At 56.2% G+C, this 16,626-nt stretch overlaps 1 protein-coding gene across 2 annotated transcripts; it reads right to left on the bottom strand.

Annotated features, from left to right (window-relative positions):
- Window positions 1-562: 562 nt before the first annotated feature.
- On the bottom strand, window positions 563-6,365 carry AQP3 (aquaporin 3 (Gill blood group)). Of its 2 annotated transcripts, XM_079790082.1 has the most exons (6): window positions 6,186-6,364; window positions 3,189-3,315; window positions 2,725-2,862; window positions 2,279-2,397; window positions 1,729-1,946; window positions 1,329-1,634 (listed from the first exon to the last, which is right to left on the bottom strand). In XM_079790082.1, exons 1-6 carry the CDS (start codon window positions 6,291-6,293, stop codon window positions 1,466-1,468), a joined length of 879 nt encoding a protein of 292 aa, XP_079646208.1. In that variant the 5' UTR covers window positions 6,294-6,364; the 3' UTR covers window positions 1,329-1,465. The 2 variants fall into 2 exon arrangements, with proteins under 2 accessions (XP_079646209.1, XP_079646208.1); XM_079790083.1 differs by lacking the exon at window positions 1,729-1,946 and having other exon boundaries at window positions 563-1,634; window positions 6,186-6,365.
- Window positions 6,366-16,626: the final 10,261 nt, after the last annotated feature.

Below are 16,626 nucleotides of genomic sequence, written 5' to 3'. Positions count from 1 at the left end.
GGGTTGGATTGTCTCTGGACAGTGGGGAAAGCCATGGAATGAGACTCGCTTTCAGCAGGGGTTTCAGAACAATCCCTCTGGCTGCTGTATAGACTGACTGGGGCAGGCCTGGAGGTAGGGAAGCTGCTAAGGGGCTGTGACCAGGCAGTGAGTGGATTTTGGCGGAGCCTGAACAGCTGCAAGCTGTAGAAGACAATGCAGGTTCCCAGTCTGACTGGCCTCCTCCAGAACAGAGCTCACTATTTCTTGGGTAGCAGTCCTCCCCTTAGGGCAGCTCTGCCTGGGAGAAAGTCCTCCCCTAGGCCAGGCTCAAGCCTCTCTTCCTAGGCTGATGGGGAGTGCAGGGATCAGGAAGGAGACGCCATTCACGTGCGTGCGGGGACTCCCAGGGAGCGGGGAGAAAGTGCAGAACCGCTGAGTTCAAGCTGAGAGGAGGGGGCTCTCTGACCTGTCCGGGTGCTCCTAGCTGGGCCCGCTGGGGATTTGTGTCCAGATACACTGACGCTCCTTAGCTGGCCCCAGGGAAACAGCAGGACCAGCAGACAAATGTTGACACAATGGGCAGTTTTAGGCATATATTTTATTGTGTTTTTTTTATAAAAGGCAAGAGTACATGTATTGAGTGGAGGATTAAAGAGTAAAGACCCTATTTAGAGTCTCCAACCCCTCCCCCCTAAAACTAAGACATCTGCTGTATTTTTTTTAAAAAAAGAGAGCAAATATGAAACTTATGACCTGGACTTCACCCCACCTTCTCATGCCTACATCATGACAAAAACACGTTATTCAGCTCCTACTTATATACAGTCAAAGGCTCACACCTGGGCTGTGGCCTCCTCCTCCCAGCCCTGCCCATATTCCCAGCGTACCGTCCCCAAAGCCTCCCCTGAGCCCCTGCTTGGAAAACAGGACAGACACACACACACACACACACACACGCACACACGCACTCACACACTCAGAAACACATATATCTGGACCCTCCTCCACCTGCAGCCCCTGAAACATGCAGGCCCCTCACACTTTCCTCACTCACCACCACCCCTTACACTCCCCCCACAGCTAAAATCCTTCCACTTGGTCCTTTGCCCTGAATATCTGGGAACACACACACGCACGCACACACACGCATACACACACACACACGCACGCACGCACACACTCACACACACACACACACACACGCACATACATGCACACACTCACACACCCACTGCCCATTCCCTCCCTCGGGGAGACGAAGTTCTGTTGGCCCTGCGCTCTGTCCATCACAGTTTAAGGACAGTGGCCTGAAGTCCTACGTGGGCAGGGTCCAGTGGAAAATCCTGGAGGGACTGTCCAGAGGGGTGGGGGCAGACAAGGAGCTTCTCAGACTGGAGGGGGGTCGTGAGGGGGGCTTCCAGGCGGCAGCCCCTGCACAGTCCGTGGATGCTCCAGGGAGAGGGGCAGGGGTGGCCCTGCCCACTCAGACCTGCTCCTTGTGCTTCACGTGGGCCAGCTTCACATTCTCCTGCTCGGTGGAGGGTGGAGGCTGCTCCAGGTGGCAGCCGATCATGACCTGGTACACGAAGACTCCCGCAATGGAGCCCAGGAGCGGGGAGACGATGGGCACCCACCACCACTGGCGGCCGGTCCTGGGGGGGGGGGGGGCAGAACATGGAGTTAGGGGCCGGTGGGGCCAGCAGAGGGAAGGCAAGCCGAGGCTGGCTGGGTGGGGGTGGCACTCACGTGAACACTTCCGAGCCCCAGCCGGCGATGGCGGTGAAGAGGCGGGGGCCGAAGTCCCGGGCAGGGTTGACAGCGTAGCCAGAGTTGAAGCCCATGGAGGTGCCGATGACCAGAACCACCAGGCCCACGGTGAAGGCCTCCAGGCCCCGGGGGACGGGGTTGTTGTAGGGGTCCACGATGGCCAGCACGCACACGATGAGGGAGGCGGTGCCGATGAACTGGCGAGCAGGGAGAGCAGAGTGAGGGGTGGCCCCCGCCCCACCCTCCGGCCCCTCCTCTGGGCCTCTGGCTTCCCTCCAGCTCTTAGTCTTGTCACCGCCCACCCGCATTCTCCTCGATGGGACAGGGGTGCTAGGATTTTTTCAGGGATAAGGATCCTCTGGGGAGCTGGTTCAATATAAAAGCTGCCATTCTGGCTCTGATGGAGGTGTCCCCACACTTTGAGAAACTCTGCTTTAAGCAAGGAGTCCTGTCCCCCAGCCAACCCATCGGCAGCCCAGGGCAGCCTGGTCCCCTCGCTCTGTTCCCTTCACATGCCCCCAGCCCATACCTGGTCGAAGAAGCCATTGACCATGTCCAAGTGTCCAGAAGGATAGGTGGCAAAGATGCCGGCTGTGCCGTTGGGGCCCGAGACTATGAGCTGGTTGTCGGCAAAGGCCCAGATTGCATCTGATGACAGATGAAACCCCAAGCGGGTGAGTGCAGAGGCCTGAGCCCAGTTTCTCCTCTCTGGCTGGGCCCACCCTCCCAGGGGTCATGGGTAAGTAGAACCACTGCTGTTTACTCAGGAGCCGGAGGCAGTGAGGTGGGTGGGGTGAGGGCCTATTGTTGCCCAACTCGTTTATTTCCCCTGTGCCCCGCACCTTGGGGCTTGTGCGTGAATGAGTGAGTCATGAGCCAGGGGCCTGGGCAGGCCCCAGCTGTCTGTCATGGGAAGGCCGGATGCCAGCAGGTCCCCAGTAGAAGGAGGGGGTAGTGGAGGAGGGTAATGCTTACCATAGTACAGCCCAAAAACGATCCCAGCGCCCAGGAAGGCTCCCAGGGTCTGAGCCAGGGTATAGATGGGCAGCTTGATCCAGGGCTCTCTCGCCAGGAAGCACATGGCAAAGGTCACAGCAGGGTTCAGGTGGGCCCCTGCACAGATGGGAAATGGGACCTATTGGCCATCGCCTGCCACCGTGGGGAGGCCAGGATTCCACACCACCTTCATGCTCCCTGTCTCTGGCCCGGGGAGCAGGAGTGCAGAGAAGGGTTTCTTGTACCAGATGGTGGGTTGGATTGTGGAACAGGCCAACTCTGCTATCCTCTGATTCCAGAGTCTAAGTACCAAGTTCCTTCTCCACTCCCCTCACAAGTTCATCTCCACTCACAGCTATGCCCCGCCTTTGGGAATGTCCCCCCACCCCACTCCCCACTGGGACCCCTCGTGAGAATGCTTTGATGGTGGAGCAAGGCCTTACCGGAGACCTGGCCAGCGATGAGGATGCCCAGGGTGACAGCAAAGCCAAAGGCCAGGTTGATGGTAAGGAAACCACCATGGGTGCCCCGGCTGAGCACCACCTGGGCCACGGAGCCACAGCCGAACATCTGTGTCAGGAAACAGAAAAGGCAGGAGGGTGAGGCCCGGCTGAGGCGCAGCAACTCTCACTCCAGAGGGAAGGGTGAAGCCAGCAACCTCTGCCTGCCCCATCCCAAGGACGGAAGGCCGGTCCTGGACTTCAACCGAAACCCCTCCTGCTGCTGTTGCACTCTGAGAAGAAGCAAACATGCCCTCCCTCCCGCGAGGTCCCAGCCGTAAAGATGGCTGGCCATCTTCATTGATTTTTCTTGAATCTCAACAGGAGTGGGGTGGAAGGCAACAGTTTTCATCTTAGCAGTTTCTCCCAGCCCTTCACTCACTCATCCCCCACCTGCAGTTGCCTCCCTTTTTGCCCCAAAGAAGAGCTAGGTGGTTGTTGGTGGTGGTGGTGGTGATGGTGGTGGTGGTGATGGGGGCGCGGGAGGGGGCGGCACAAAGAAATAGGGAGGAGGCCAAAAGTTAGGTTGAATCCACCTCTCCTGAATCTGGGATGTCCGAGCCCCTGCCCATGCCCCTGGCTTCCCTCAGCCCCTCTCAGCACCCTCGCCCTCCTTGACCTATCCCTGTCCCAGAGCCTCCCTCTCCACCAGCCCTGACCTCTCTGCCCGCAGTGGTCCAGGCCCCCCCTCAGATGTGGAGGTCCTAAAGACAATAAGTGGCTCCTCTCACTAGCCCTAGTCCAGGCCCCTGGGTAGTGGAAGTGGGGGAGATTAGTTCTAAGCTCTCTGCCAGGGATGGGGGGATTCAAGAGGACTAAAGTCCTACAAGGACAGAATGTACTGTTTCCCTTGTTCAAACGTATAAATGCTTCTGCACCAGTTGTAAAGAGCTGTTGCCCTGAGCGCCCCGAGTATCCCCCAAAGCTGCCCCAGCCCCTGCCCAGGTCTCCTCTTTCACCTTCCAGTAAATAAAGGTTTGATATCTACCCAGCAGGCAATTTCCGAGACCCGTGCTAAGGGTCCTTGTCCGTTCTGATGGGTCAGTGCCCTGCTGTACTGGGTGGTTAAGCATTATCATTATCATCCCTCAGAAAGATCAAGAGATAGTGGAGAAGCCAGCGGCACAGGTGATGCAGGGCAAAGGTGTACCGGCAGGTGCAAGCAAAGATCAGAGGTGGTGAGTATGTGGGGGCAGGAGGACGGACAGGCATGTGTGGGTCCGGGGAACCTGCTGCGCTTGGCAGGCTCTGCTCTCAGTTCCTCGCCCGCCTGAAGGCCAAACCTGGCTCCATCCCAGGAGGCCTTGGAGTGAGAAGCTGTCAGAGCCAGTTCTACCACCTTGGGGCTAATCTTCCTCTTCCTCACCCTCCTTCTCCCCAGCGCCCCCTCCTTACTAGGTACCCCAGAGAAAGGGGCTCTCCTTGCCCTAAAGCCAATTCTGATCCCACTGCTGCAGGCTCTAGGCCCCCCACCCTCAGAGGTGTACGCAGGCAAGCCCTCACCCACCTCTCGGGGGTCTCCCACGCTGGCTCTTTCTCTCCAGGCTGCCCTGAGGTGCTGCTTTTCACTGACACCCAATGCCTCGCTCACCTGAGCCTGAAACCCTCCTTCCTGGGCTCAGCACTAGGCCTGACCGCTCCTTCGTGGGGAGGTGAACTGAGACTTGGGAGAGGACAGGGAGGCCCCTGTGTGAACGTGGAAAACAATGTCCCCTGTCCTGGCTGCTCTCAAACGGGGGGGTGGGAGGGTGGGGGAGGGAGGGTTTGGATCCTACCTTGGGCAGGAAGTGGGGGACACAAGCCTCTGGGACGGGAGAATGATAGGCACCTGCCCCACTCCTGTCTTGGCCCAGGGGAGAGAAGGTATGGGGATGACTGGTAGGGCCACTCGCCTTGTGAGGGGCTGTGGATAAAGTGCCCCCCTGGTTTCCTTCCCCCACTTCCTGTTTCCAGAGGTGAGTCTCAGCTCTCCTCTTCCCACAGTGCCGTTCCATCACCACCACCCATTGAGGGGGGTGGGCCACACCAGCCCTCCCTGCCTCTGGTTAAGCGTCCAAGTCCGCAGGAGCTGGCTGGTCTGCATGACCTAGGGCTGGGGCCGGGGCCGGGGCAGGAACGGAGTAGCCTGCCCACTACAAGGGAGCAACTCAACCCAGAGGTAACCAGCGGGGAAAACATGTAACCACCACAGGAGCGGCGGACAATGAGAAACTGGGACAGGAAATGGGGACTCTTAACTGCTGTGTCTGCCAGACCCAAAAAAAATGCAAACAGAGTCACCCGGGAACAACCCAGGGACGAAACTGTGTAACCAGGGAGTGACTGGGTCTGGGGAGTAACCCAGGCAGGGCAAGTGTCCACTCAGAGAACCCATAGAGTAGCTCGGAGCCTGGGTAACTGACAGGGTCTGGGAGTGGCTCAGCAGGAGGGGAGCAACGTCAGGGACACCACTTCCTCTGGCCTGGGCCCCACTGCCTTCCACAGCCCCCTATCTGCCCGAGCCTGCTTTCCCCTCCTCTGCTGTGTGCACCCTGCGGGCCTCCGCCCTCTGCCCCAACCCGTGGCAAACTGTCCTCATGGGAACTTTTGGACTTTCTGAGGCTTAATTATTCATTAGGGGCCAGATATCAGAAGCCAAATAGCCTACTAGGGGCCCATCTGCCTCTGTCCTGGGCTGGGACTCTGAGAACTTGGGGAGCCTGGGGAGCCCGGAGAAAGGGCTGGAGGTCCCAGAGGGTGGGCTGGGTCACTGGGGAGTGACAGCCCTGATAGATGGGTCAAAGCTAGGGGGGGAGGGAAGCGCGCTCTGGGAGGGATCAAAGCGGGGATCGGAGCTGGGAGAAGGGTCAGGGCTGTCTGGAAAAGCACAGCCCCCCGATGAGCAGGGTGAGGGCGCGTAGGGGCGGGGACAGAGGGGATTCCCTAGGTCCCCCCACTCACCACGAGGATGAGGGTTCCCAGGCACTCCGCCAGCGCCTGGCGAAGCAGCCGGTAGCGGATGTGGAGCATCTCCCCGCAGCGGTTCACCAGCTCCTTCTGTCGACCCATGTTGGGGGCAGTTAGAGGCGCGGACAGGTGGCGGAGCGCGGAGGGCGGCGGGCTGGGCGCAGTGCCCGGGAGCGCGGGCTGGCGCCCTTTATAGCAGCTGGAGGCACAGGTCCCGCCCGCCCCGCCGCCCCTCCCGCCCAGTCCTGCTTCGCACGCGTTCAGCCCGCCCGGCCCCGCAGGAGTGGGCGGCCACCCCACACCTTGCCTGGGAGGCTGGTGGGGATGCGGGGTTGGGGGAGCTAATGAGGAAGGTGGAGGAACGTGGGGTGTGAGGGACCTTAGGAGTGAGGTTGGCCGCGGAGAGCATTGGGGGAGGATGTGTCTTGGAGGCTGAGAGCCAACGGTGGGGTACAGGCACGTGCAGGACGTGGCTGGGGAGAATGGAGCTGCCAGGGAGATTGCCTTGGCCCCTGACCCCGAGCTTTTTTTCTTTTTTTAATATATATATTTTATTGACTTTTTACAGAGAGGAAGGGAGAGAGTTAGAGAGCTAGAAACCTCGATGAGAGAGAAACATTGATCAGCTGCCTCCTGCACACCCCCCACTGGGGATGTGCCCGCAACCAAGGCACATGCCCCTGACTGGAATCGACCCTGGGACCCCTCAGTCCACAGGCCGACACTCTATCCACTGAGCCAAACCGGTTTCGGCCCTGACCCCGAGCTTTGCTGTCATCCCCGCCATGGTGGGGGTGAGAGGAGACATGTCAGGAAGATCTACAGGATGGCTGGACCCAGCATGTCCTCCCTCAGTCAGGGGGCTGGAGGGAGGAGGCTGTGGGTGCCAAGGGGCATGTGCAGGACGTGGTGCACACACAGAACGCGTGCTGAGCTCCAGCCAAGTGCACGGGCCTTTGCTCCTTCTGCTGTGAGTGCTTCACATGTTGCATGACCAGCTCTGTCCACACATGACATCTGTCTTGTATGCCTGATCACACTTGCTGGGCCTCATTTCTCATGGCTGTGCACATCCTGTCTGCTCTGGCTGAGTTAACTGACGTGGTCACACATGTACCTGAGTGCATTTTGCACATGGCTCCAGAGCCTGAACTGAAGTTGTCCTGACATGTCACATGCCACATGCTTGCCCGAAGAGTAAGTCCCAGCTGGGTTTGTTTTCCTTAATTTTTTTGTTACTCCTCACCCGAGGATATTTTTTTCCACTGATTTTTTTTTTTAAGAGAATGGAAGGGAGGGGGAGAGACAGAGAGAGAAACATCGATGTGAGAGACACATCGACTGGCTGCTTCCTGACCGGGGTGGGGATTGAGCCTACAACCAAGTAGGTGCCATTGACCGGAATTGAACCCGCAACCCTTCAGTCCTCCAGCTGACGCTCTAACCACTGAGCACCCAGCTAGGGGCCAGCTGTTTTTTAACCCTCTCCCCTCCCACTCTGGTTGATCCCGTCCAAGGGAGAGTGTCCTTTTAAGAGATTAAATTGCCACCCTAACTGGTTTGGCTCAGTGGATAGAGCGTCGACCTGTGGACTCAAGGGCCCCAGGTTCGATTCCGGTCAAGGGCATGCACCTTGGTTGCGGGCACATCCCCAGTAAGGAGTGTGCAGGAGGCAGCTGATCGATGTTTCTAACTCTCTATCCCTCTCCCTTCCTCCCTGTAAAAAATCAATAAAACATTTTTTTAAAAAAGAGAGATTAAACTGCCTAAACTGTTGGGGAGTCAGCCCCATCTGAGGAGTGGGTGTTGTTCAACAATTGGGAATCTGGGGTTTGATGGCCTGGGCCCAACTCCCACAGACTGGAAGCAGATATGCCCTCACCCCAGGCCCGTTCACAGCACTGCCAGGGAGACCAAAGACATCGCTTTTGCCAGATGAACTTAACCCAAGTGGGCTAAGGGCCTTGGGGACTTGTCCCTTGAGAAACGGCTGTCAGAAATAAAGGTTCCAAAGGTGACTAAAGCCCGAAGAGATGGGGTTTAGCAATACATATCAGGTAAATTTACACACATGTACTCACATGCATGCGAGCGTGTGTGCGCGCGCGCACACACACACACACACACACACACACACACCCTGAGGCTGACAGCCACACAGCCTATGGACACTGAGCTCTGGTCACATGCTCAAGGTGTCCCATTTACATGAAACCTGGTCATATATATGGAACCCACATACAACATCTCTCACACCCTTGGCTCAGAGAGATGCACCCCACCCTCTGGGCCCCCATGGGTTGGGAGGTCCCATGGTGAATCAGGGAGCCATCACTGAGTGTCTGCCCACAGCCCCGCTGCCAGTGCGTGACTCAGGATGGAACCCAGACTCCTGATGCCAGGGCCCAGATTGGGAAGGGGGAACATGCTGCCCTCTCTTCTCCTGCCTCATGATGCACTTCTCAGCTCCTCGCTGCCTCGGGTGGGGCTGCAAAGGCAGCATAGGTGGGAGCAGGCAAGGGAGTCCTCAACAGTGAATGAAAGTGGAGAACCCCAGCCCAGAGCACCTACCTTCTCCTGGGCCTGTCAGCCTGGCCTGGGACCCAGAGCAGGGGAGAGGAACAGGGGAAGCTCTGCCACCAGCAGGCACACACAGGTTCCTGGGCACAGTTTGCACTCAGCTCATGTAGGTGTTCCCATGTGCTGCAGGGGAGAGCAGATCACACATGCAGCCAAGGACTTGCCTATCTTGTTCACATTAAGCAGCATTTATTAACACGTGTGCACCTACATGTACTCCCATATGTGTGCAGGTATGTACATGCCCACCTATAATGTGAGGCTACAGTTCACCACAGAGCATCTTTGCCACCCCCCCTAATGGATGCAGCTCCATGCCAAGGCACATGGTTTGGCAAGAGGAACAAGAGCTGGCTCCCGTTTCTCTATGGTCCCGAATCAGGACTCAACCTTCAGGACCGTGTCCCCCATACACTCCCACCAAACTCATTCCTCTCTGTAACTGGTGGTCACACGCATGTTCATATACGTGCATACACATGCACATTGGTATGTGTTAGGGTTGGAGCTGAGAAGGGATGGGTAGGGCTTCAGACTTCCTAATGGGCCTGAGAGGGCCCTGCCTGGAGGAGGGGAAGGATGCAATGCCCTGCAAGGATTCCTTGTCCCTGTCAGCTCTCCTGAGGTCATTTGGGATTAAGAGGGGTCAGGGCCCGAGGACGCCTGTCCGTAAACACCAGGCTAGTGTAGTCCATGTGCATGGCGCCCCCTGGCTGAAACGGCAGAAGGAGGCCTGGCTTCACAGAGAAGAGAGTGAGTTTGGCGAGGCCCTGACTGAGTCACACAGCTTCCCTGGAGCCCTCGGGGCTCCCTGTTGTGCTTTGGGAAGGAAAGCCAAGGCCGAGTGCAGGCTGGAACCCAGCCCACCTGGGAGCTCCCGGAGGCGGCTCCATCTCCCAGGGCGTCTTGAGCAAGGTCTGTGTCTCACCTGGGTGGAAGGGCTGAGCTCATGAAGGGGCCTTGACCCATCCACCCGTGGGAGGCTGTGACTCCTTGAGGTCAGAGCTGGGGGAGTGGGTTCCCGGTCAAGGGAAGGGCTGAAGATGCAAGTCCCAGCCTGCTGAATCAGAGGGGTTGGCTGGGGCCCTGTAAGGAGTGGGGTGTGGAATGCCTTCATTTCCTGTCCCCCAAAACATTTTTGCCTGAATGGGTGCAGCCTGAAACAGCAGAAGAGACATGGGCTTTGCTGTCAGCAAGTGGGGGTGAAGAAGAGTAGCGACATAGAAAATGAATAATGCTACCATCCCCCCAGCCTCCCTGACCCCCCTAACCTCTTCCAGAGCATTGGAGCAGGGTGATGGAGGGGCAGACCAAAACAGACATAGGCATTTCCAATTTATTTTTATTTATTTACTTACTTATCCTCATCCAAGGATATTTTCTCCACTGGTTTTCAGAGAGAGTGGAAGGGAGGGGGAGAGACACACAGAGAGAAACATGGATGTGAGAGAGCCATCTATCAGAGATATGTGACCTTGACCAGAAGCGAACCCGCCACCCTTCAGTTGCGGGCTGACACTCTAACTACTGAGCCAAACCAGCCAGGGTCACATTTTCAGTTTTAGAATGTACTTCCTCCCATATACAAAACAATCCCCAGAAGTGGGTATATTTTTTTCCCTTTTCACAAATGACAAAACTGAAGTTTGGAGAGACGTCACTTGCTAAGGTCTCATTTGACCATTGAGTATTGAGCTCGGGATTCAAACCCCATGGGGATGGGGAGAGGAGGTGGAAAGGACAGAGACCGGGGAGCCACAGGAAGTCCCTTCATGCGTGACCCCCTTTCTAGAGCGCGCACCTCTCTTAGGCCACTGCTGGGCACCCCTCCTGTTTCCGGGCCTTTGGAGTCGGGGGAGCTGTGGGCTGGCTCGGGGAGTGGAGAACAGAGATGAATCACTGTATTATGAGCGTCTCCAGACTGGGGGGCGGGCAAGCATCTCCTCCTACTGCGCCAACAGTCACCCCCTGTCTGCAGACAGACAGACGAGATGGCAGGGAACCTGTGGATGGGAACTGCCCCCTCAGGCACCTCCAGCCAGATGAGCATCTGGACCTTGAGAAAATCTTCCTTTTAGCCCATATCCTGGGGCCTCTGGGTTTACTTCCTGGTGTCCCTGAGATGCCCTCGGCACCCGTTGAGGACAGCAGAGGGTCACGGAGGGGCGTCAGAGGGATGGGATAGAGACGTAGACCTCTTGCTGAGTCTCAGGGGCAGGCTGGCGTGGGCAGAGCCCTCTTACAGACCTGGAATTTCCGTTCTAAGCCTGGCTTGGCCACTGACCAGTCAGGGGACCTGGCCAGCTCTCTTCCCTCACCTCTCAGAGCCTCAGCTTCTTCATCAGCCACCTGGAAGTTTCAGGTGGAGTCCTCCCCCAACCCCAGACCCAGGGCCTCTGTCAGAATCAAACAAGATTGTGGAGTTTTTCAGGCTTTGAAAACTGTATTATACAGTCAACATAGAAGAAAGGATTCATTCCAGAAGCTGCCTCCTTAGTCAGAGCCTCATTTCTTCATGTGTGACTAGCCACATGTGTTCTTGGCTGTGTGTATGCATGTATCCAAGGAGCTCTGTGTGTACATGTGGGCAGCCATGGGGTCCATACATGTATGGATGTATCCATGAGGGCTTGTGTGGGCAAATGTGTGTCCCAGGGGGTCTGTGTGTGGCCTTGTCTGGGACTAGTTATGGATCTGTGTCCAGTGTTTCTAAAAGCCAGAGACAGGAGACGGGGATCTGGTAAGGAGTCTGAAGAGGCACTGGCTGGACACTTGGGCGTGCCCCATGCCAGCCCGGGAAGAGCTAAGGTAGTGACATGAAGCTGACACAGACCGGGCTATCACTGCACACAGGCCGAGGGTGTCTAGAGGGCTCTGGTTCACACCTCAGGACCAAATTCCTGGAGCCCCTGGGTATTGAGCTGGGATTCAAACCCCATGGGGATGCGGAGATGGGCCTTCTGATTTCTCATCTCCCTCCTCACTAACAGGAAAGCTCCCGGATCCAGGATGAGGTTGCTTTAGAGGATGAGGAGTTAGAACTGGGGTCAAGGAAGAAGGTAAGCTCAAAGGCTTCCTGTGGGGCCTGAACCAAGGCCCCCAGCATTTGCCTGGTCCCTGAAACCAGTAAGAGCCTAGGGCATCCTTTGGGCTGAGGCAATCAGAGGGCTTCCCGGAGGAGGAAACATGTGGCTGGGGATTTTGGGGAGAGTCTTCCAGGTGAGAGACTGCTGGGGCAGGCCCTGGATAGGATGGGTGCTGGCCTGGTACCTGAAGTGAGCAGCCATAGGGAGGCCAGGAAGAGACACAAGTAGCATAGGAAGGGCCTTGGGTTCCACATTAAGGGCCTGGATCTTACCCCGGGGTGGAGAGGGCAGAGATATTTAAGCTGTGCTTCTTTAAGCCTCAAGGGCTCTGAGGAAGCTCTCTGCAGCTGGAGCTGGGGTGAGGGAAGCCAAGGAGGCAGAGCCCTGCCCCACCTCCTGCTCCAACCACAGCATTTTAACCATTTTACATCAAGGTTCTGAACAAAATTACAATTGACAAGTATTTCACTAAGAACAGTGGCTTAGCCCAAGCTGGTTTGGCTCAGTGGCTAGAGTGTCTGCCTGTGGACTAAAGGGTCCCAGGTTCGATTCCGGCCAAGAGCACATGCCTGAGTTGCGGGCTTGATTCCTCTCCCTCCCCCACGCCCCCGCCGCCCCCCCCCCCCCAGTAGGGGGCATGCAGGAGGCAAGCCAATCAATGATTCTCTCTCATCATTGATGTTCCATCTCTCTATCACTCCCCCTCCCTCTCCGAAATCAATAAAAACGTTAAGGGGAAAAAAAAAAAAAGAAGAACAGTGGCTTATGGGAGACTTGAGGGTTTTAAGCAGGGGACTGATATGGTCTCCATTTGCCATTTAGAAGGATCCCTCCAGGTGGCTGAGTGGAGGCTGGGTAAGAAGGGGAAAGACTGAGGCCAGAAAGCCTGGAAGGAGGCCACAGAGGAGAGAAAGAGGCCAGAGCAATGGCTGGAGGGAGGGCGGGAGGTTTGGATTTGGGATTTAGTGGGCAGGGCAGGTGGACAAGAAGCTGAAATTGGAAGTGGACAGAATTGAGTAGACAGGAACCTGAAGCTGAGGTGGGGCCCAGGAAAACTGCTCGGAAAGGCCTGGAAGGGTTGGGGGTTGGGAGACAGATTCGGGAAGAAGACTCTGCATCTGGTGTTCCAGAAAGGTGATGGGTGTGTGTGTGAGCCCTGGTATACGCTCCCCTCTTCCCAGCTCAGTCTGGGGGCTAATTACAGGGCAGCCACCAGCTGCCTGCCCTAGGGGAGAGGACTCACAGGAGAAGGAGCCAGGGGAGAGGACAGGCTGTAGCAGGAAGTTCTGCGGTCAGACTTCAGGAATGACTTCCTGAGGGCCTCTGGACCTAGGGTCAGTGGGATCTGGGCTCCGGCGAGACTCCATTGGTTGGGAGATAAAGATGAGGCTGTTGTGGAGGGAGGTTGGGAAAGGTCAGGGTGCCACATCCGACTCTGTTTTTCAACCAAACAGTTGGTCGTCAAGTGGAACAGGGGCTGGATCTCCATGATCCTTTACTCCCTTAGTCAGAGCCCAACCTTGGCATGGTCAGTCTTTAGGAGACCCCAACGCTGTCCTGTGGAGGTTTCCAGTCCGGGAGAACAGAGGAGACCTGGGTCTTGCTTTTGAGGAGCTCCCAGCCGGGGAACAGAGGAGACCCAGGCTTGAGCTGAGGAGGACCGGAGTGCTCACGCTCCCACCCCGACCCCTACGCTTGACTGCTCCTTCTCTGGGTCTTGCTGATAACAGCTTCATTCAACTGCCTTGGGCAGAGGGAGTGGGGCAAAGCTGGCAGGCAGCCCAGAACAGGGGAGGGGGCCAGGCTTTTCACTCCTCCCTGCCCCATTGTTCAGGCCTCTCTAGTCCTTTATTCCTCCTCACCCCACTCCTGGCCCTAAGAAAGCTCAGACTCAGCAGCAAGGCCCGGAGCCAGGACACCTAGGTTCTCTGGAGCTCCACTCCCTACTTCCTGTGTGACCCTGGAAGTTCATACACCTCTCTGGGCCCCATGCAAACCAGAAAAATTATTCTCCCCATCCCCTTCCAGAAACTGAAGTGGGAGAGGGAAGTGTCTCTCTCTGGGTTTGGAACCTGCTGGTCCCCCTTAGTTCCACAAGCTGCTCCTTCGGGGAAGGGGCAGGCTGGCCTTTCCTGAGAAAGGTAGGGGTGATTCACGTTCCCAGGCTTCCCCGCCCCTTTATGGCTCACCCGGATTAATCTCTGACTCACAAAGCGACCGCTTATGTGTATATTTATGCGGGGGGGGGGGGGTTGGGGGAGGAGCGGGCTTGGGCTAGACCTGTGGTGGGCAAACTGCAGCTCGCGAGCCACATGCGGCTCTTTGGCCCCTTGAGTGTGGCTCTTCCACAAAATACCACGGCCTGGGCGAGTCTATTTTGAAGAAGTGGCGTTAGAAGAAGTTTAAGTTTAAAAAATTTGGCTCTCAAAAGAAATTTCAATCGTTGTACTGTTGATATTTGGCTCTGTTGACTAATGAGTTTGCCGACCACTGGGCTAGACCAAATCTGACAATAGGTCAGTAACCAAGCACCCTCAGGACTTTGCTGAATGTCACTTGCTGCAAGGACCTCCTAGGATTGGGAATCTTGTTCTTTTTCTCCAAAGGAGTTGGGCAGGAAAAATAGGGTCTTTAGCTAAAAGGATTCTGATTTAGAGAAGGTTATTGGATACCACAGACAGAAGAGATGACCCTCTGAGAATTCACTAAATGCAACTACATAGAGAGGCTTAGTTCTGACAGAAATGGGGAAACAGAAGCCCCAAGAAGGGGAAGGCTTTATTAAAGCCATTTAAAGCTGCAGGTAGGAATCCAGAGTTCCAGCCTCCTCCCGTCAGCCTACCCGCGTCCACCTGCAAAGGTAAATGCAGAGGCCCAGAAGCAGATGCAACCATGGGGATGCGTCATCCACATCACCCTGCATAACCTTGCTCACACGGAAGTTCCTTCTCTTTCCCTGAGGTTCCAGCTCCTCATGCCCCCATCCCCTTCCAGGGAAATCATCTTAGACCACACCAGCCTCATCACCTACTTGCAGAGAAAATCTGTGGAAAGCAGGTTTTGTGAGGGATTGAAATAGGAGCCTGGCCTTCCTGCTTCCCCCTCCCCCGCTCCCACCCCACTCCTTAAGCTGGATCAAGGAGTACAGAAAGGATGGTGCAGCTCCTTGGGTTTATGAGTTCTCGGTCCTCTTCCCTAGCCACATGGGGTACCTGACAAAGCCATTATCATGCCTACTTTAATTTTTTAAAAATATTTTTATTGATTTCAGGGGGGAAGGGAGAGGGAGATAGAAACATCAATGATAATCATTGATCAGTTGTCTGCACGCTTCCCACTGAGGACTGAGCCCACAACTCAGGCATGTGCCCTGACTGGGAATAGAACTGTGACCTCCTGGTTCATAGGTCGACACTCAACCACTGAGCCACGCCGGCCCGGCTATCATGCCTATTTAAAGGTGGAGAGGCTAAGCCCAACAAGCGGAAGTGACTTGCCCAGGATCACTTGGGAAGGTAGCAGGGCCGGGGCTTATTTCCAAAGTGGGATTGGCGTGTGCACCTCTTTTTTTTAATATATTTTATTGATTTTCTTACAGAGAGGAAGGGAGAGGGATAGAGAGTTAGAAACATTGATGAGAGAGAATCATCGATCAGCTGCCTCCTGCACACCTCCTACTGGGGATGTGCCCACAACCCAGGTACATGCCCTTGACCGGAATCGAACCTGGGACCTTTCAGTCTGCAGGCCGATGTTCTATCCACTGAGCCAAACCGGTTAGGGCTGTGTGCGCCTCTTGAAGCCACCTGCTACACAGTCTTGCCTGGGGTACTGACCCCTGCTTTCACTGGGATAATCCAAAACTGGGCTTGTGGAAAGGGTCAGAAGCTACAGGCCTGAAGCTGACTTTCACAGAAAATAAACCCTGGCTGCTGATGTGCAGAGTTCATGAATGAACAGCACTGGGAGAGATGTAGACCCTAGCTTACAAAGCCAATCAATGACCTTAGCCAGTTTTGCTCAGTGGATAGAGCATCGGCCTGTGGACTGAAGGGTCCCGGGTCGATTTCGGTCAAGGGCACATGACCCAGTTGCAGGCTCTATCCCAGTAGGGGGCATGCAGGAGGCAGCCAATCAATGATTCTCATTGTTGATGTTTCTATCTCTTGCTCCCTCTGCCTTCATCTCTGATATAAATATATATATATATATATATATATATATATATATATATATATATATATATATATATATATATATATTAGAGGCCCGATGCACGAAATTCATGCAGGGGGGGGGGGTGTCCCTCAGCCCAGCCTGCACCCTCTCCAATCTGGGACATCCCTCTCACAATCCAGGACTGCTGGCTCCCAACCACTCGCCTGCCTGCCTGCCTGATTGCGCCTAACCGCTTCTGCCTACCAGCCTGATCACCCCCTAACCACTCCCCTGCCAGCCTGATTGACGCTTAACTGCTCCCTTGCAGGCCTGACTGCCCCTAACTGCCCTCCCCTGCTGGCCCAGGTGCCCCAACTGCCCTCCCTTGCCAGCCTGGTCACCCCTAACTGCCCTCCCCTGCTGGCCTAGTTGCCCCCAAGTGCCCTACCCTGCTAGTCCGGTCACCCCCAACTTCCCTCCCCTGCTGGCCTAGTCGCCCCCAACTGCCCTACCCTGCTAGCCCAGTCACCCCTAACTGCCCTCCCCTGCTGGCCTCGTCACCCCTAACTGCCCTGCCTTGCCCGTTGGGTTGCCCCCAACTGCCCTCCCCT

This window comes from Cnephaeus nilssonii (genome assembly GCF_951640355.1).
Source record: "Cnephaeus nilssonii genome assembly, chromosome: 14".
NCBI lineage: Eukaryota > Metazoa > Chordata > Mammalia > Chiroptera > Vespertilionidae > Cnephaeus > Cnephaeus nilssonii.
This window is presented reverse-complemented; position numbering and strand designations above follow the sequence as displayed.

Bases quoted from the DNA above. Each gene is read 5' to 3' on its own strand.
- AQP3 (XM_079790082.1), bottom strand. From the start codon at position 6,293: ATGGGTCGACAGAAGGAGCTGGTGAACCGCTGCGGGGAGATGCTCCAC. The intron at 2,863-3,188 runs GTAAGGCCTTGC...CCATCTGTGCAG, and splicing joins CATCGCTGGCCAGGTCTCCG to GGGCCCACCTGAACCCTGCT. The intron at 2,398-2,724 runs GTAAGCATTACC...ATCTGTCATCAG, and splicing joins CGTTTTTGGGCTGTACTATG to ATGCAATCTGGGCCTTTGCC.